The sequence below is a fragment of the Eleginops maclovinus genome, chromosome 12 (assembly GCF_036324505.1).
Source record: "Eleginops maclovinus isolate JMC-PN-2008 ecotype Puerto Natales chromosome 12, JC_Emac_rtc_rv5, whole genome shotgun sequence".
Classification (NCBI taxonomy): Eukaryota; Metazoa; Chordata; class Actinopteri; order Perciformes; family Eleginopidae; genus Eleginops; species Eleginops maclovinus.
Window position 1 is genome coordinate 13,910,687 of NC_086360.1, and position 21,487 is coordinate 13,932,173.

Sequence of the window (21,487 nt, forward strand, 5' to 3'; positions counted from 1 at the left end):
AGTCATCTCTTGGTCATGCTGAACCAACAGCAACAAGTACTGTGAGAAGGTGCTTGTGTGACCCGTTTTATTTTCATGTTTGTTTCTAATTTAGATTTCCTGGGCATTCATGTTTTAATACAGTATAAAAATCTGTTTATTATTTTGACTTTAATAATTTCTCCCCTTCTGTGATTTGCAATAGATCCAACTTAATATCTGGCTCTGTCTTCAATGCTTATTGTTTAGTGTGTTGTTCATATGTCTGAAGTGGGCTTCTGAAAAGATTAACTGTAGATTTATGGGCAGGCTGCACTGCATACTTTCTCTCTCTCTTTCTCTCTGTCAGTATGTGCTTCCTGTCATTCTACTTCCCTTTCTGTTGGTCTTTATTTGCCTTTGTTTTCTACTCCATCTCAGCACTGAGTTCCTCTCCCTCTTTTTCCTCTCTAATTCTATTCATGAGAGGCACACACTCCATCATTCTGTCTTCCTATATCTCTGTCTGCCCTTCATTTTCTCTACACCTTTCTGCACCACAGCAAGATGGAGGAAGGGAGGGAGGGAGAAAGAAAGAGAAAGAAGAGGGGTGGAAGATGGTCAGATTAGGTGACAGTGATAAGCAATCGATCTCAGGGAGGAACCCCCCCATGCCCCCCCTTACCTACACTCTATTCTTCTCTTTACACTCTCCAGTCCTCTTCCCTCTCTTCTTTGTCTCCAACCTTTGTTCCCTTCAAACTGACAAGGGTTTATTAAGGATCCACTTTGTGTGTATAAGTGCATGTATGTGTGTGTGTGTGTGTGTGTGAGTGTGTGTGTGTGTGTGTGTGTGTGTGTGTGTGTGTGTGTGTGTGTGTGTGTGTGTGTGTGTGTGTGTTTGTGTGTGTGTGTGTATGCACACTTTTGCCTGTCTACCTAGCTGATAAGTCATGAAGGATAGCTCCCTAAGGTGCCCCTAAATAGCTTTTAGTGGCTTTCCATCTCTCTCTCTCTCTCACACACACACACACACACACACACACACACACACACACACACACACACACACACACACACACACACACACACACACACACACACACACACACACACACACACACACACACAGACCTTATTAGAGTTTTTCACAAGCACAATGCACTTTGTTAGTGATTGTGGGAATGTCCTTCAAGCATGTTGGTTCATGTCTGTATATTTTTTGTCTGCACTCTGGCCCTTTTCCGCTTTTAAATGTGCATTAAAGAACACCACAGAGACCGTCGTCCATCCACCCCCTCCCGTCACACCCACCTCCCATCATCCCCTGTGTCTCAGAATGTGCCCGCCGCAGCATATTGCCCTAACGAGGTTGTCTATTGATCAAGTGATGCTCTTTGTTCTGGATGCCTAAATGGACCTTCAGCCACTCTCACCAGGCCTTTAAGGGAGCGGTTATGGCTTCGGTCTGATTACAATAGAAGCACTTAAAATGCTCAACACCTGATGTTTTATGCAAGAGCACGCTTTGCTTCAGACACGTATGTCTGCCATATTACAGCATTCCCTAAGTGTATGCATTTCTGCATGCTCTTTTGAACGATGCTCATTGGTGGTTGGCCAACAGTTTGTTTTCAACATGAGAGAGTATTTGTTGAGTGTAGACGCTGTTGATGAAAATCTGAGCGGCTCAATTGGATGTTGGTATATAAACACAATTTTTGTTGAATCACTCGGTCTATTGACTCTGTACATTTGAAATAATTGTTTGTACAGTTTATGCATGATATTTTGCTTCTCATGTGCATTTCTGTACATGTGTGCATGCATAAATGTGTTGCTTGCCCTCCAGTGTGCCAGTTTAATTTAGGGCCAACCAACTGTGACTGTGGAAATATTACCCACAATCCCTTTCCCTATATCCCAGGTTACCCTTCCTATACTACCTTCATCACCTACCCACCGCTGTGGCATTCTCCCAATAAACAAGCTTTTCCAGCCAATCATTTCCTTTGCTGTTCATTCATGATGCATCCACTTCAAATATTTCACCTTTCATCAGGAAATATATTGAGTCTGTGCTGATGAATAATGAAAGTGTTTTTGACGTTGCCTGTTAGTGTGTATAATGTTGCATGTGTGTGTTCGTGCATGTTTGTGTGTAAGAGATGATCTGTACCATCATTGTTCAAGTTTTACAGCAAATTTAAACTTTTGTAGCATTTTGTGAAACACTGATTGTTTCTGCTATTGCTTTGATCTATTGTCATCTGTCAAATTTGGTTGAATGAGATGTGCAAGAGCTGTCTGTAGTGTAACAGATGCCTTTTCTCTCGGCCTCTCTCTCCCTCTCTTTCTCATATGTTAATGTTTCACATGAGCATATTACAAAGTCTGATATTAAACCAACTCCCACGTATGCCTCAGACTGTTCTGAGACAGTGAAGAAGATAGCAAAATATGATTTCTATTCTACTTCTTTGATCATATCCTTCCCGTTACTTCTTTCCTCTGTTGCCTTTTGACATTCTTTCATAATAATATTTCTTCTGCTCACACCCATGATGTTCTTTGAAATATTACTTTTTTCATGACAGAAAGAGTCTTAAAGTCTTAGATCTTGTCATTTTTCTTTTGCTTATCTTGATCTGTCTTTCACTCACCGCCCAAATATCTGCCTGATGATTCATTTTCCTTTAACAGAAACAAAAGGTTAGAAGTATTTATGGGAATTCTGTTTTTTTTAATCTCATTGCTTGAAAAAGTCTGTCATTTTTCAGAAAAGACGAGGATGAGATACATCTGGACAGCTGTGTAATGTCAGAAAGTGTAAAACATGTTCGTAGGGATTAGTGTATGAAATGATTTGTGTTTAAATTGATCCCTAACACCTGTGGGAGGTTACAACCAACCCTACTAAGCCCACACAGCTAACATGATATGGACAATCTCTCCCCACCCCACACACACACACACACACACACACACACACACACACACACACACACACACACACACACACACACACACACACACACACACACACAGTTGACTAATGCTTCAACTGGGACGTCTCACCCAGGCATCTGTGTGACTGTATGTGTGTGTCCGTGATGAAGGGGCCCCTGCTGTGCCCTGATAGGGACATCAATATCAGGCGTTTTACGCTTTCGACACACAGGCATCAGAGTGTGGGGAGAGCGAGCAGCAGGTGGAGTGAGACAGTCACAAAATGGAGGAAAGGCAGAAGGGATAACATTGGGCTATTTTGTGTTAATGCAAATATTGCTGCAATAAACTTGTACAGAGGTTGAAAAATACATTTTAAATGATATGAAATCATTGCAGCTTTACACTAATAAAGATTTTTGTAATAAAACACCACATGCAGTGTAACATATTGTCCTAGTTTTGGTCGTTAAGTAATTAGGACTAATTAGGATAATATTGAGAAATAGTCATTTAATGATATGAAGTCTTACAGTACCCAGCAGTGGTATGTGGTGAACGTGCAGTATGCTGTGTTGAGGCCGGAGGCCCTGACAGCCAGCTCAGGTCAGAGGATGAGATGAAGGAGACAGCTGTGAGGAGTGTATGTTCAGGGATGGATGGACACAAGGATGGAAGGCATTCTCCAACTGCTCTAACTTTAGACCACACATGTCGGTAAACCTCCCAAAACCTGTCCACAGCGTGTCACCACTTGCTCCCATAAAACCCCCTTTGTGAGTGTGTGTTGGTTTCTGGAAGCGTATATTGGGGAGCCATTCTCTGTTTGCCTGGACTAACTAGAGTGCATAAATAAACAGACAGAGAGGCCAAATTATTTGCTAGTGTAACAAAATGTCATTTTCTTTCCAGATGCTTATTCTTTCACTTTCCTGCTCTGCGACGCAAGTTCAAGAGTTCATGATCTCACAGTTGGAAGTGTGAACAGAGTATAGCTTGTGCCCACCAAGACCTGACCTACAGACCTTGTTTCAGTGCCAAAAGCTTCTGTGTCTATACACACGGGAAACTTAACTAGGCCAATTAGCTAGAATGCACAACTAGTTTTGCTTCAGCAAGACTCAATCAGAATCTCTGATTCTGGAAAGTGGAAAGATGAGGTTTTAAATTGTGTGCGCACGAAGGTAATACATGTTAAGCCATGCTTTACGTATATCTTTGTCTACCAATGGAATGGTTTGGATGAGGAATATTTACTCTTTACACTTTATGTTTTGAAACAAGTATTATTATATAGACCCCCAAAGTTATTAACACAAATGCACTCTCACACACACATTTGCGCAGTGAGGTTACATTACACACGAGACGTGTTTTATACATGAATGCCTTGAGGCTCGCTCTCCAGGACAGCAGAACAAAGGCCTGCTGACCGTCTTTTAGCCAGTTTGACGTGACACAAAGCTTAGTTAAACTGACAGAGTTCCTGCTCTGTCAAACTGGGCCTTTTAAACAGGGCTGAGTTTGGATCAAAGACAAGGACAGAACTGACTGCCTTCACTTTGCACAGTTTGATCCTGTTTTCCGCTCTTTTCAAAGAGAAACACACTTACTCTCTTCAGAGGGAAACAGAAAAAGGACATTTCAGCATTTTGCAAAGTATTCATAAGCAACAAATGAAAGAGAGGGGGGTCATTCACGCTGGTGAGGTTTAAGATCACTGTAATGCAGCTTTAAAGAACATAATCTGCAGAACATACATTTAATAGAAATGTAAATATATAGTCAGACTGCAACCCACTTTAATCATTTGCTGCTTTCCTGGTTTTTGCCATTTACACAACATGTTCTGGATGTCTGTATAACTGAACAAGGTCTCTCTGCAATAAATACAAGGCTTCGGTAATGTAAGCCATTTAAAATAGAAGGATAACTGCAAACTGGCCCTGAACTGCACAGTTGAACTTCTAGGGATTTATGTGTGGAGAAGTATGTCATGTCTATGTATGAAGTCATATATGTATGGGTGTGTGCTTGTGTCTTTATTATATACTGACCTATGCTGCCCTATATAACACCGACATTGCCTACATAAGACACACAGCGCAAGTACCCCGGCACACTGCTTAACCCCCTGCCTGGGACCTTGACAGCTTCTCCACAGGAGGCTGACCCTGAAGGTCCTGGAAAATGCTTTGTTAATACCAAACACACACATGCTCACACACAAACATGGGTGCATTAATAGAGACTTAAAATCTGCCCACACGTGCAAATACAATGTAGAATTTAAAGGATCATATAGCTTTTTAACAGGCTTGAGAGGCCCATGTGTCAGCCCCCCACTGACAAATACACTGTTGAAGTTACAGCGATTGCTTCACCCTCCTGACCAGCTCTAGGTATGCCTTTCTGAAACACACGCACGAGCAATAACAGGCATTAAAAAAAAGGTTATTCTTTTATCTCCAATGATTTAATAATCTCACTGATCAGTGTCTAAAATATAAAGATGTGCTGCATTCCTCTGCTTCAATTTTTTTGCAATTGCATGATACATATTTTAAAGTTTTTTACTATTAATTTTAAACACAAGATGACCTGGGAACACTTCACCTTGGGTTTGAGAATGGTTCAAAGGAAGATAGGTTAACTATACATAGTTGAAACCATTCAACAACAAACACAGATTATGTAGGGGTTGTGTTTCATGTATTCATAGATTCTTGTTTCAGAGCTCAGCAAATGCTTAAAACAAATCTTTCCCGTGTCTAGAAACAGCATTCCCTTGATGGAAAACATTGCTGTTGTCGCCTTGTGCCGAGACTGGTTATGAAGGGATTCCATCATCTCTCCATTACCATCTGCTTTTAAAACACTCTGCCTTTTACAATCAGCAGATGCTCTGGAAATTACCTCCTCTTTCCCTCCACTGCCACATCAACCGCATATCTTGTCTGCCAGATTTGCGGTTCAATAACAGAGTCATAACACTGAGGATGTTGGGAATTATCAATTGTTCTTAAAAGTTATGATGGAACTTGGAAATGTTATCTTACTGGAAAGTAGACAGGGCCATGCAATGTGATTCACTGTCATAGATTTCCCAGTTAAGATAAAAGTATGTAAAGGCTCTTTGTAATATCCTAGTTTAAAACTTGATACACTTCCAGGGTGATAGTTATCAGGGAATATCGCTGTCTTTCTGTTATCTTATGAATGTGTCAACACTGTCTCTTAAGGCAGTATTGTGCTGTGACTAAGACATTTGTACACTGTCTAGACTAATTCAGATAGGAGGCAAAACATGACATGTTGGTAGAACATGCTGTAACATTACATGAGCTATTACAGTGTATTTTCATTACACTGTAATAATACACTTTTAATACGACTTTCCCTGGGAATAAAAATAAAATGCTGGCAGAGTTCTCTCTATTTTGCAACAGGGCGACCAAATCCAACTTTTCTGAATCAAGCTGGGTAGAGTTTAAATCATGGGCTGTTTTCCTCTAATGTGAGATGCCAATGAGGAGCTGAATTTCACTTCACAGCCCACTTGTATTGCCCTAGGACAGTAATTAGCGTAAAAATGAATGGTTGATGTATCATCTCGTTATGCGAACAAGCTTAATCCATTAAGTGTAATACTTGGTAATTTTTACAAGGGATATACAAGCATGGGAAAACCGGAGGAGCAAAGATAAAAACTCATAGTGGAAGTTGTAAAAATAAATAGAAAATAAGAGCAAATGTGCGATAGCAATCCCATCAAGCATTGCCATATAGTTTTAACTTAAATCGGAATAAAAGACTAAAAAGTCCGTTTTTTATTAAATCAGACTCGTGTTATATGAAACTATCGAGGAGCAATCAAGACTGAAATCTAGGAAAGATCCTGCAAACATGAGAGTCAAGCAAAGGAGGGAGGAAGACAGTATTAAACAATAGAGACCCCTTGTTAAGACTGTTTACATCAGGAAGACTCCCAGCTGCCCTTGCTGACCTCCTTATAGGCAGCCATAGAGTTTAATGTACAGTACAATCACTACATTTTAAGGCAGCCAGCCAGATTGAGTCAATGTACATATACAATTACCAAATTGAGTGATTTTGACAAAAATAAATAACCTTCAATGATGTCAAACCAAACTAAATTACATTTTTACTGTAATAGAACATTTTGACACAAATTTAAACATTTCTGTAAATTAATCTCTTGAATCCGTCTCAAAAGGCAACACATATTTAGTTTCAGCTTCAGTCTGGATTGGATTCTACATTTATGAGCAAATAATAAGTAAATCAGCCTCTTTTAGTAGCTTGATGACACTATATTTGAAATTTTTTCTAAGAGATTTGTAGGGTTTGTAAGTTGTTCGAGTTGACTTACTTTAAAAGTGCAATTGGCCAAAGAAGGAGGAGACTTATGTGATTTTCACATGACAACAGTGATGTATTGAGAGGCACAATTATAGCTACAATCTGTCAGTAAAGCAATTATGTTCCACGGATAAACACATGACACTTACCATTTGGCTTCTCATGCCTCCCTCTTTAAATGCTACATATCTTACTCAGCTTCAATCTGCTGCAATCACAGAGAGCCGGACACACGCAACCAAACACACGGTAACACATTCAGTACAGCAGTATACATTCAGTGGTTTGTGAACTGTGAAAGGGGCAAGGGTTTTATGAAAGTGGTGACATTATAACATCCTGACACAGCTCCATAGCAACCTACCTTGAAGGTCAGTGTGTATTTTCCCGTGTGCATTTAGTGTATGGATATATATACGGGGGTGTCAGCGTGAGTCAGTTTGTGTGTGTTACTGACTGTGATGCCGGACTTAATGATCAGTGCAACGGTGCAGGCTTACTGAGATGAAACAAACAGGACACATACACATTTGTTTGTCCTCTTTTAATCCTTGGTCTTCCGTTTTCTACCCACATATTCACCCTTTAATGTCCCCACCATCTTTTGCAGCTTTCAAACCTTCATACTTGCCTTTCTTCTTTACCCTCCTCCTACATTGTATCTCTCTTGATTCTCCCACATGGTTTTTGCCCTTTTCGCCAGTTTTCTTAGTCATTTTACTCCTCCATCCATCATTTGATCTTTTGTTTTTAGAGACAGAGTGTGTGTGTGTGTGTGTGTGTGTGTGTGTGTGTGTGTGTGTGTGTGTGTGTGTGTGTGTGTGTGTGTGTGTGTGTGTGTGTGTGTGTGTGTGTGTTGTGTGTGTGTTGGGGGGGTGGGTCGTTACATATAGCAACAACACAGGAAAAGTGGACTGACAAGTGGTCCACAGGAGCTGGATAAAGTGAAAAGAAGGTAGGGGAGAGAGGCATATACGTAATAGTCTTTTATACAAGAGATATGATTCAAGTCCTGAACATGCTGTCTTTTTTTAGCCTAATGGGAAGTGGGTTACTGAATATCAATAAAAGAAAATTTTCATTTTTCATTTTTCAAACCTATTTATCGATGATCGTTGTCCATTTAAAGGTTTTAATTACATTCCAGAATTGGATTTATGTGTGGAGAGTTGGAGTTTCTGGCCTTGCATTGTTTGCTGAGTACAGTGCTCTTCCTGGTGTGTGAGAGAAAGTGCACATTTTAATTTATAAAAGTAATCTTTTAATCCAGCCACATAACGTTCTATTTAAGGTCTAAGCCTTATATTTATACTGCACCTACGCTTTCTATTGCAAGTACAATGAACTTCTAAATTGTAAGAAACAAATTGAAAAAGCTGCATATTTTTCCTCCATTACATTTTTTCTCAATCCAGTGACTGCTTCAGCTGCTAAACATTTTTTAAACTCTGTTCATGATCACATCATTATGCAACAATTGCTTTATTCTGTGGTAACACATGCATATTATCTCACTTATCAAAATGAGTTAGATGTGTCACTTATACTTATCTAAGCAATAATTGCTGCGGACTCGTGGCAACCTTTTGAGTCCATGTGAGGTGTTTGTGAATATCTGACTTCCTAGAACATATTCACCACTACCTGCCTGAAGAGCTGAGTGCAACTTACAAGAGGATAGAAAACAACAAGGTCCTTTTTTCTCTCTCTCCCATTGGGAAGACATGTTACACGACTCACAATGTTTCACTGCTGCTGTTTTGTCTCAGCTGCCAAATGCCTTGTCACTATAAAACAAAGACTTATGATTAATGGCAAACACGTCTCCCATTCAATGATGTATAGCTATTAATTGACACTAACTGCCAATGTGTGACCGTGCATAAACTCACATGCGTTTACAGGCATGCACACACCCACTGTGGTCCTGTTAAACATGTCAGAGCATACAGTATTTACTAAGGGATTGAAGTGGGTTTGGGGCAGCAATGATTCAGGAGAATGGCCCCAGGGTCTGACAGGATGTTTGTGGGTTGTGTCATTTTTCCCTCACTCCCTTGGTGACGAACAGAGACATAAAGAAATCCTTTTACACACAGGGAGATATACAGAGACCCACATACACACCCAGCCATTCACTCACATATATAGCCTACACACATCAGTGTTTTACACCCATAAAAATGGTTGTTTGGCAGAACAGTGAGTAGATGAGCTCAGAGGAAGTATCTGTCCTTTTTTTTTTTCCTTTTCTCTGTTTTGGACTTGAGCTACAGCATGCTAATGCAGTCTACATCAAACACTCACTGGAGCCCGCATATCGCTGTATCACTCAGCACCAAGAGCAGAACAAGAACTTGTCTGTCACTGCTCTTAATTCATTGTCTCCCTGGGGCAAAATGAGCGCTGACAGACATAAATGGCAGAAATGAATATCGTAAGATCACAGTCAAGGGTGGCAGTGGAGAAAGTGGGGTGAGAAAAGTGAGGGAGCAGAGGGGGGCGAGGGATGGAGAGGTGTAGAAGATGGACAGAAACAGAGAGAAGTGTAGGAGAAATGGTCTAGATGGGAGGTCGAATGAATGCATGTGAGAAAGAGAGATGAAGGAATGCATGGGTACGTCCCTGTGTTCCTCACTGCTGACAGTCAGTATATTATACTGGGCTGACCACCTGCTCCGAGCCTGCACTGCACCCTCTATAAAGCTACAGCAGATGGACACAGTAAAATGCACCATGACCAGCAGCTAAGCATTCATACGAGTGTTAATGTGTATATGTGTTCGTCCAGCAGATATCCCGTAAACTATATATTAAAATATGCCATATATATAAATCTCAGCCCCCCAACATGTCCAGGAAAAAATGCCAGCAATATGTGATACTCTATAGGTCTGATGTCTGCATGTCTTCTCTACATCCCCTCCCTGTGCTGTAAGCCTATCAGCCAGTTAGCCAGACAGGAATGCTGCTGTCAACTCGTATAACAAGCAACGCACTCACATGTTCTTCCCCTGACTTCACTGCTCTCTGGTTAGCCGTGACTCTACCTCAATACTAATATTTTGGGGGTTCCATTGCTTCTCGTCACAGTATCATGTTCTTCAACCATATCAAAGAAGAGCAAGAACTCCAAAAAATGTTTTACATTTTAGTGGATTATTCCAGTTTAATCATTCGTATTGGTACTACTACTATTGTGCATTTCAGAAAATGCAGTTAAATATTGAGGTTTTAAAACCCCTTCCAAGTTTTTAGGACAAAAACAAGAACCATCTCTGAAGATTTGTTCAAATGTTTATATGGAATTACTTTATTATTATTATGATTTATTTTTCAATTTCTTCTAGGGCTGTCAGTTAAACGCGTTATTAACGGCGTTAACGCACCTTCCTTTTAACGGAACTATTTTTTTTAACGCGCGTTAACGCGTGTGCTTTCTGTGACCCTCGGCCCGCTCCGTAGTTTAAGAAAATATTAGGAAACCATGGTAACGTTGTGGATCACAGCAGAAACACACTACAAATGGAGAAAGAAAAGTCACTTTTGAATGGAAAGTTGAGCTATAAAGCGCTGCCAGGTGGTTTTCTCGAAAAGGCCGAGGTAATATGTACGTGCTGCAAAGTGAATTAAGTTTCCTCCGGAGTACGCCGAGTTTAAAATATCACTCGCTGACCAAGCATAGCGCTGATTCAGAGACCCCACAGAGGACAACATAATAGCTAAATGGTGGCTACAGACTGTAGGTCAGTAAAACTGTGGAGGATGAGGCTCTGCTAGACTCAAAACGACATTCTTAGGAGCCTTGGAGAGCCACCACTGTAAAAAAGATTCATAACTTCGTCGCATATTGTTGCAATAACAATGATGTTTACTGTCTTGAATAAATATCATTACATTATTAATAATTAATAATAATTATAACTTATAATAAAGAAACATTGTTTCTTTATTATAAGTTTATTATAAGAAACATTGTTTCTTTATTATAAACATAATTTACGATTAATTATAAAGCAATCATATTTATCCACCGACAAAAACTAGAAAATATCCTTTTTAAGGTACATTTAGAAAAGATAAATAATGTGCGATTAATTTGCGAGTAATCGCAATTAATTTGCGATTAATTATGGCAATCATGCGATTAAATATTTTAATTGACTGACAGCCCTAATTTCTTCACATTTCAATCAAACATTCAAACAATACAGGTCCCCATACTTGGTTTTAAGACCAAAATTGTATCCTTAAAATCCACTTCTCCCCCTTTGAGACATTGAATCTGTTTGAAAAGTTTTGGATCCTAGTTTCAGGCAAAGTGGATGCCACCTGGTTGTGTGATTGTTAGACAAATGGTGTGTTGTGTATTATGAGCTGGAATAGGAGTGTCCCAGGGGTGGTATTGTCATTTTCTTACTTTTCTCTCAAAAGTAAAAAAAAACAAAAACGCTTTCCATCTTCAGATCCCAAAGAAAATAGAATTGCTGCTGAGATGGTGGTCTGCTGAGAAATTAAATTTTACAGTCAAGATGATTCGGAGTGGAACTATTGGATGCAGTTATCTGTTGCTCACCCCTCTATTGGCTCTTTCATTACACTTCGTTGCCATCAGTAATAACAAGGTGAATACCTCTCTGGACAGAAGGCCAAGTCCATTTCTGGCTGCTGTTAACAATCAATTGCAAAAGTGTCTCCTTTCCCTCTGCCTTTCAATTCTTTTCTTTCTGCTCGCCATTCTCTTTCATCCACTGACACTCAACCAATCATCTGTAATTAGACAACTGCACAAACTAAATCGAGGAGTGTTTGCGATGTGCGTTTGTGTCATAAGTGTTGAAAGGTCCTGAAAAGGCCTTTACATGCGAGTTGAGGTTCAGCCAGAGTTCATTTTCTCTGGGCTAAACATATATACCCTCCGGACCAAAATCAACAAATTATCTTTCACTTGAGGAACATGCACACACACTTAAACATTCACACTCAACAGGATATCACTATTTTGCCTTTTATGGTCCCAGTGCATTTCTAGTTTGTAGGTGACGGTGATTTTATTTATCAGGCGATGGAACATTGCCGGAGGATATTGAATTGAAAATATATCTGATGTATGAATTTCAAAAGGGGAGGGTGAAATAATGTAAATAGATCTGATTTGGGGTCAAGAGCGGGATTGGGCCAACAGGCAAGCGAAAACAAACAAAAAAAGGAAAGAGAAGTGGAGTGAGTTAGAAATTACAGAGAAAACAAAGGGAAAATGAGGTACAGACAAACACAGTTGATCTTTTATACTCAGGAAGAGGAGGCTTTGGTTTTGTAATGCATGCAGCTGTCAGCAGTGTGGGAGTGCTATGGTTGACAGTTCCTGTCAAAGTCATTTTTTAAGGCTTAGCTTTTTGCATTATAACTCACGATCTTTATGGAATTTTGTCACTGTGTATTCATCAATTCTCCTTCCTTATCATCAAAATGTGGTCATTAGAGTTTATTTGTTACAACAATGTCAACACCTGACAATGTGCCCTGAGGGTTAGCCTTGAGAAGTGCACATTTTCTTTGCATGGTGCTGCTATTCATTTATACTGTCACACTTTATTTCTAAAAAATAGGAGAGCAACCATAAACAAGAACAACAATTTCATACATCATTTTTATAAACCTAATGTGTGTGTGATCCCCCTCTGATTCTCTCGGGTGACACTATTGAACTATAATACTGCTCTGCTCACTTCAGAGGTGTGCAATACTATGGCAGCACACTGCAAAGCTCTTTCTATTGAATCTCGCTTATTCAACTGGCTAGATGACTCTGATTGCTCTCTGCCTCAGCCTTCCACTGAGCTCTTGCTCACCTCCTTTTTCTCTGTCTTTCTCTTTCACTCAGGTTAGCTATCTCTCCCTGTCCTTCTTGTTTTCTATCTGCAGTCACCGGTGCACAGCTCAAGAGGTGGCTGATGGGAGTTCATTGGGCACAGTGTGTGTGTACGCAGAGCCTGTGCGTGAAAGTGTAGTTGTGCATGTGTGTTTGTCTCTCCATGAGTGTGTGTGTGGCAACACAGCGATGTCACTGGGCTGTGTAATTGAAATGGAAATGAGCCAATCAGCGACCGCAGTGGTGTGCCACCTTACCCAACATCATTGCAGCTCTCCCAAACTCACTGTTTGTGACTCTGTGTTTGCTTGGTCTCTATGTATCTGTGTAAAAGTGTGTGTGTGCGCGTGTGTGTGTGTGCGTGCGTGCGTGCGTGCGTGCGTGCGTGCGTGCGTGCGTGCGTGCGTGCGTGCTGACAATACTTGGACCTTCAGTTTCAGCCCAGAGGGCCTGAGGAGGTGGTGTGAAAATGTAATCAGTTGGTAATAAAGATTGCGTGCCACTCTCTCACTCACACAAACATATGCACCTACCCTCTGTGTCCAGCTGATTTCTCTGGCTTTGTGTTGTGACCACAGCTCGCTGGGACAGCTGTGGCAAAACAAAGGCATGCAATTATCTCCATTTGACAATTAGCCTACCATCCAACTTTGCTCCTTAATTACCTATTTCACTGCTGGAAGCAGGCCTCCACTGCCACTCTCAGCTGCAACTCTTTACTCACAAGAATGTAAAAGAGTGTTGCTCTCATGATGTTGCTATTAGTATGTCGTAAAAGAGGGAGTGTTTGTGGTGGTTGGGTGGAGTGCGTGCATGTGTGTGGCATTTAGAAGAGGAACGAAAGCATGTGATCTGTATCAGCTTTTAGCTTTCGTCTAAGGAACATTCATAGAAACAAACATGTAAGCCATTTTTGTATGGCCACCAAAAATATATTTGTTTTGTTTTCTTTGACATATAATAATTAAAACACCTAAAAAAGGGGTATATAAAAATATTGATTGATTGATGAAGCAGAAAACTAAAGTTTTATATTTATTTAACATTTAAAGCTACAATAATAAAAAATATATTTTTGATTGCCCAATTTAAATTATAAATTATATTTTTATTCACATTTTTTACTGCATTTATAATTTTTTAAGCAAACACGATAGACACGATATATCGCTGACACAAACGCAACAATTTTGATGCAGCACACTTTCGTTTGTGCCCACTGGATTAGTTGATCCGGCAGTTTCTTTGCAATTACTCTCTCCTATTGTCTGCAGTGTTACTGAACTGTCTCTTCTGCTAATATGTCACTCTTTAAGATTCTCACAGAGCACAGCATTGATTAGCATTCCATAGGAGAAACCTCTTGGTACTCCTGTGTCCTTTACAGAGGCTGATGTATGTTTGAACAACACATGTCCATTCTCAGTGAGGAAAGGCTTCCTCTTTCTCCCAAAAAGCGGGGACTGTTTATAGAACAGCAGCAGCCGATTAAAGCTGCCATTTGTATAAACAAGACACCAGCCGCATCTTAAACTCCCACATTAGTCCCTCGATAACCTGGTTTTATAAGGAGAACAAACACAGCTTTTACCAAATACAGGAAGTTTTCAGGAGGACTTCTTGGTGATAATCCCTCACTGAAAGGATTTGGAGAAACACATAACGCTTTAGCGGCAAACACATTCATGTCATACACAAACAGTTAAAGTGAATCTTTTTTTAATGATAAATGCCTCTTTGAATAACTCCTGCAAATACTTGGATTCACTGGGAACCTGGCAATACTATCTGCATTATTCAGTCTTGTTGCCTCTTTTTTGTATTCCCTCCCTTCTTTTGGAACCAGGTCCCTTTCTCTCTCTCTCCCTGTCTGTTTCTCACCCTCGTGCTCTTTCTCACTCGGTGCCATTAGCAGCTTCTGGCTGTCTCACTGCTGTTAGTGTGCCAATGTGCCAGGGAGCTCACTGAGCTGATAACACAGACCTAATGTATGTACGTGGGTGTGTGTGTCTGTGCATGTGGAGGTGTGTGCTAGATGTGTGTTTGTTGCATATGCGTGTGTGTGAGACAGTGAGTGTGTCACATGTTACAAATGCCTGTCCTGTCCCTTTTATGTGCTCACTCACCCAAACATCCTCTGCTTCATTTGCAGTCAGGGCCATGAGCGACTATTCTGACTGCTGAGGCAGGGAGAGAAGGGCAGCTGAAACATCACACACACACACACACACACACACACACACACACACACACACACACACACACACACACACACACACACACACACACACACACACACACACACACACACACACACACACACACACACACACACACACTGCGTGAGCGGATGGGAGGATGTGACCATTAAGTCAGTGACATTTTAAAGCAGTGAGGGAGATGCATGGCTCTTCCTGGACCTCCACCGACATGTTTTAAATGAGATGTTACAGATGAGCTGCCCCATGCCTTGCTTGTAAACACTCTCACATTGGTATTTACCCTACACGGGTAAACACAGAAAGGCTAAATTTCATGCTAGCTCATGCTCACATACACACACACACATGCACGTAAATAAATACAGAAGAGCAGAACGGGCAGACACACATGATGACATAAATGAGAAATGGATGTAGTTCCATTTCTTGCATGATTGTGACATTAATCATCCCAAATAACAGAAAAAAATAAGTGACAAATGTAGGCACAGAAGCAGATTCTGCACAAATTGCTATTTGATCTGCGAAAGAAGTGGTCTGGTTTTGCATTGTGATCGTAAGGCTTCGTAAGTCTGGTATAGATGTACTGCAGATGCAAATAAAGGCAGTGTTTTTAGTTCACTTTAAATAAATAGATAGAAAATTAATTCTTTAGAACCAGAAGTCAAACATGACATTGAGCTAACGAGCAGTCACTCTAGTTTTAAATAGCGAAAGTAAATATAAACCGGCACAAAGATAAGTATAAGAAGAATAAAGCAAGTACATACATTTGTATAACAGAAACAGCAACTGAAAAAAAGGCAATTTCATGTACAGTATAAAGCACCATATAAACCTGACATTTGCCTGACAGGGCTATATCATTTTTACAGCATACAGCATAGTTTCAGGGATTCTTCTTCCAGAAGGTACAGACATGCAGCACATGTTGTGTGTAACAAATAGACCAACATAGAAAAATACAGTATGGTGAATTAGGATGACAAAATAAACTGTCAAATATCTTCCTGGTGCCGCCAAACAGATTTGACCTGAGACTTACAACCTGCTCCCCACCATAGAGATGTGAAAAAACACAACCACACAAAGTATGCATGGCAAGAGAAAGAGGTCACACAGCTGCATGTGTACTGCTTTAGTTAATCCTGAAGCCCCAGAGTCCTCAGGATAAAAATATTTTAGCCTGTCATACGCTCTGCCCCTTGTGTGGAGCTTTAACAGCCCTTCTTATAGACAGCAGTGGCACTTATCAATTAAAAGTTTTGTCAAAACTCTTGTCAGGTTGTGCTCTTACAGCACTTAAGACTGAGTCTCAATTATGAACTCACACCGCCTGGCCTCTAGGTGAATCATTTCAAGTGTGTGTGCTAAACAAAGGACATCTCTAGCAAGCTTACAGGTGTTTCTGTGAGGCCACCTATGACCCCATGGTTAGGGTCATACCTTCCCAAACCGTACCAGAAACTGTAGCTAAAAATCCCACAGGTGAGAAACATTTTTGTTTAACAGAGGCAATTGTGTGTGGGTAGATGCAACTTCTGACAGTGTCTGGCCTTCTGATGAATCTGCCTGTACGTATTGAAGCCCTCTGACCCTGTGCGGCCCCGTTCTAGATCATTGCAGTTGTAAAGATGCCTCACCGCACAGCCCTCAGGGACAGCCAGGCTCTGTATTTTACCTCTCCTGACATTTACTGTCTGGACCATCATGTATCCCCGTGATCATTCTGGTTTTCTGTACGTGTTTAGATTTTGTGGAAAAAGTACTAAAGGAAAAAAAAAAAGTGTCTTTTTTTTCAAGAGACATAAAACAATTTTCTTGAAAGCATGTCTTCTCCGACTTGGATGCGTTGGGAACACAGATGTGTGTATGTGTGAGTAAATATATGTTGCAATGACTGATTTATAGAAAAACCAACCCACACAAACGTATTGAAGCCAGAAGATGAGAGCGCTGGGGCTTGCAAATTTCCACACAGCATTGAAAGAGTGCTGAGAGATCAAACCTGCATTCTCTGCATATGTTCTGAATTGAAAAAGCCTTTTATCTGTGATTATTGAAGCAATGTTGATGCATCAATACACAGATGTATTAGGATTATAAGATTTGTCTTAATAACAATAGATATACAAATCAAAAAGTTAACCTTTTCCTCTCCTGTTTATCCACCAGGTTCCATCGTGGAGACTACCACATCGATGTGTGCATAAATGACTACCTGGACGTGTACTGCCCTCACTATGAAGACACAGTGCCTGAGGAGCGGACAGAGCGCTACGTCCTCTACATGGTTAACTACGATGGCTACAGCACATGCGACCACACCGCCAAGGGCTTCAAACGCTGGGAGTGCAACAGGCCGCACTCCCCCAACGGGCCACTCAAGTTCTCAGAGAAGTTCCAGCTCTTCACTCCGTTCTCCTTGGGCTTTGAGTTCAGACCGGGCAGAGAATACTACTACATATGTGAGTCTCTGTCTTGATGGCTTTTTGCATAGCATACTGTATACACAGAGGGGTGACAAAGCGTAAAAAACGAAATGTGTATTTGGGCTTTTCCTTTTATTCATCACCCTTCTATAGATAAATCTGAGTGCAGTAACACATGTATCATCTCAAGATTATTTTCATATTGGATATTACATTTTTCTTTGCATGTTTCCGAAAGCTACACAAAACCTCACATGCATTCGGAGAAAATTATGAATCTAACTAACCTAAATTGTCATGCATTACAAACTCAGATGGCCCATTTCTGACCTTGTGTTTTTCCTTTAATACAACAAAGCCTGAGAGATATAGTTACACGCTTTCCCTAACCCATGTTTTCACAACTTCACCACAGAGCTTTGAGAGTGGCATTACAGTGATCCGAGTAGGTGCTTTCATGCTGTGCTTTTATCCAAGCTTTTTACGCTGCTCTCATTGCTCATTGACAACTCTTCCCTAAAATGGCAATGGAATTCGAGGGGAGTTAAATTGAGACAGTTTGAAAGTTATACCTCACTTCCCCTGCTACACAATACTGTATCCCACAAAAATGACTGCCATCCTCTCTGCATTATGTTATGCTCTTATTCAGCTTGCGCTAGATGTTAAGTTGTCTGCTTCTTGGCATAGAAACTGAGCCTAACAGAGTTCATCTGAAGTTGAAGCCCCTGGGAAATTAGGTTTTATCAAAGCAAAGTGATAGAGTGGAATGGAGTTGAGTTGTTCTCCCCTCACAGGCTATACGGAGGAGTTACTGTCAGTAGGTGCAGTTTCCACCACTAGCTTAAAACACAATTGTCGCAGGGACACACTGATATTACAAAGAGGAAGTATGGTTATGTTCTCCAACTGGTGGCATAAGTGCAACATCATGCAGTGTAATACATTATAGCTTCATCTGTTGAAGAACGTTGTGGGCCAATGTATGAGAAAAAACAATACATTATTTCTCAGCATGGGGATGTCACTTTTGACAGTTAACGTCCTCCTGCTACATGTTGCTGGTTATGCTACTTGTATGTGTTTATCTTTAAAGTTATGCCTGAGGTGTTAATGCAGCTCTAGGTGGCTTTCAAAGTCTTTGTGTTTTCTCCTTCTCTCTGAGACAGCGTCGAAAGAGTCAAGAGCGTTGCTGAGTCGAGCTCCACACACTGATGTCTGTTTTTTAAATTGGCACCTTTTTATGAAGCAGTTAACCTGACAGCCAGCCAACACTTCTGTCCTTTTCTCATTTCATGCATTTCCCTGCCTTTTTTCCTCTCCCTCTACTTGCTCCTTTACATTTCAGAGTTGGAGACTGAAGTAACAAAACAAAAAGCACTCCTCCCTAAAGTTTTTGACGTTTTTTCATTGGTGAAAGGTGTTTTCTTCTTTAAGCTTGTCTACAAAACAAATAGCCTGATATCTTATTTTAGAGGCCTTTCAACTACTAGGTGTTTGGCCATTTGTCTGTTAAAAAGTATACCAGATTTTCCCTCACTTTTCAAGTCGATTTGCATTTACATACAAAATGAGATGAAGGAAAAATAGAAGTCCTGGAAGATGTGAGCGTAGATTGGGGTTAGCGAAGGGTTATACAATTCATCCACTCCGTCAAGTCTGAATTTCCAACATATATTTTTTCCATTTCTGTTGAGAGATGCTTGTCCTAAGGGCTAGATTAAATTACACTGCGACCGACAGGGCTTCCATGGAACACATCCATTCTGCTGGTGCACGCCATATTGGTTTAGAGGCCCGCGGCTTCATTGGCTATTGAATGATTCTAGCGTATAGCCTCTCTGGCTACTGTTACGGATATTAAAGTAATCTACCATGAAGTGGTCTGACATGTGATTTCCCACTGCCAATGTGTCCGGCCTGAATGTCCATAAGAAGCTTGGGAGATAGCTGCTGATGGATTGGACAGTCTCTTTAGTGGACAGTGTGTGGAGGTGAAGGAGGATGATTGAGAAGGAGGTAGTTGCATGAATACATCTGCCAATTTATCTGCAACATCTATTTCTATCACCACCATCATAATCATCATCATCATCATCAACGGGAAGTCTTCCTCATGCCCCAGAAGCAGAAGCATAAAAAAACCTTCCAGCTTGCATTGGGTTGCATCATTTTAATTCTCTTTTAATCTTACAAATGTGGTAATAAATGCAACTTTCTGAGCGTTGAGTAAACATGTTGCAAAGTCCTATCAAAACACGGAATTAGTTTATTACTGTGATTTTCTCAGGGACTACATCTTGACTTAATATACTGGTACTATTAATATGGAAGAGTGATAATTTTTTGTATTTATTTCAATGAAAGCCAGAGTTCATTAGAAGCAGGTCTGTTTGCATCATATTGTTATTGGACATTTGACATTTTCAGCCATATTTTTATATTTCCCTTAGTAATGTATGTTTACATGCACAGTGGACCTATAGTGGCATTGGTTCATCCACTCTCAGAATAACTCAATCTTATTAAATTCCTTTTTACTTAGAAAATAAGTTTCACAACATTGCTTGCAGATACCACTTTTTAAATGAAAATATTTTAAGTTTAATACTGTTCAGGACCTACAACGTAGTGGAATTGCATGTGTTTTATGGCTTGCTTGCTTTTTTGCACAACCTGAATTTACCCATGTTTTCTACTCATGTATCCTTAAATATTCACCTTATCAGCTTCCACTGTGCATAGAAGTGTTAAAGTACCCAAGACTAAATGTCTACATAATGAATCTCCAACAGTAATTAGTGGTTGATAACTTTCATTATTGAATTTTTATAAAACATATTACTTTCGATTGACACAAGGTCTTTAATAAGTTACATTTAAGAATACATTAGTATGGGCATCACACCACAAACAGAGCCTATGACTAGCTTCAACAAAGCAAATCCCTTTTCTCTTTAAAACGTATGATGATAAGTGCAACACACAGTGGTCAGAATTTGCCCTTGAAGCCCGTTGGCCTACATTGTGTGAAAGCAAAGTGTTGCGTAGCTAACAGGGGAAAATGTTATGCACCATTACACGCTGAAACTGGCTATACTTTACACCTGCACTAAACAGAAATGTCAATGTGTCCCGAGGCAGAGGCCACTATCCATGAGCACATGAGGCAGAGGTTAGCAATAGTTAACTTCCAACGGCCCCATCCACTTGCTACATAACAGTATATCATCTAGGGAAATATATTAAATGGTCTTTTTTCTTTGGTTTCATAGCACTGCATTGGAAGGATAGTCCTAATGAAGAAAGAATAGTTATTCATAATCAATATTTCACTGATTTCACTCAAGTATTCATTCAGATTAAGCATGTTTAACAACACACCGCATATACAGTATATATATATTTATATATATTTTACTCAAATATATAAATATACATATAAATGAACAGGGCTGATATACACAGTGTCAGAATATTAATCTTTTCCTCATTTCGAGGAATAACTTTCTGTAGCCAAATGACCTGAGGGAATGGGGGATGAAAAATCCGCCCTCGGGGAAGTGATTGATTAGCGTTCTTGTTTGTAGATGAAAATTAAGCTGTCAAATCATATTCCTGCTGTGAAAATTCCCGTTAATGGTGTTTTCGCCCTATGAGTTCGATGCGGG

At 40.2% G+C, this 21,487-nt stretch overlaps 1 protein-coding gene across 2 annotated transcripts in view; it reads left to right on the forward strand.

Annotated features, from left to right (window-relative positions):
• efna5b (ephrin-A5b) overlaps positions 1 to 21,487 on the forward strand; it is an 88,884-nt gene that overhangs the window by 51,847 nt on the left and 15,550 nt on the right. For both annotated transcript variants that reach the window (XM_063898202.1, XM_063898203.1), the window contains exon 2: positions 17,560 to 17,852. In XM_063898202.1, coding sequence (XP_063754272.1) covers positions 17,560 to 17,852 — 293 coding nt within the window. The remainder of the gene's footprint in view (positions 1 to 17,559; positions 17,853 to 21,487) is intronic.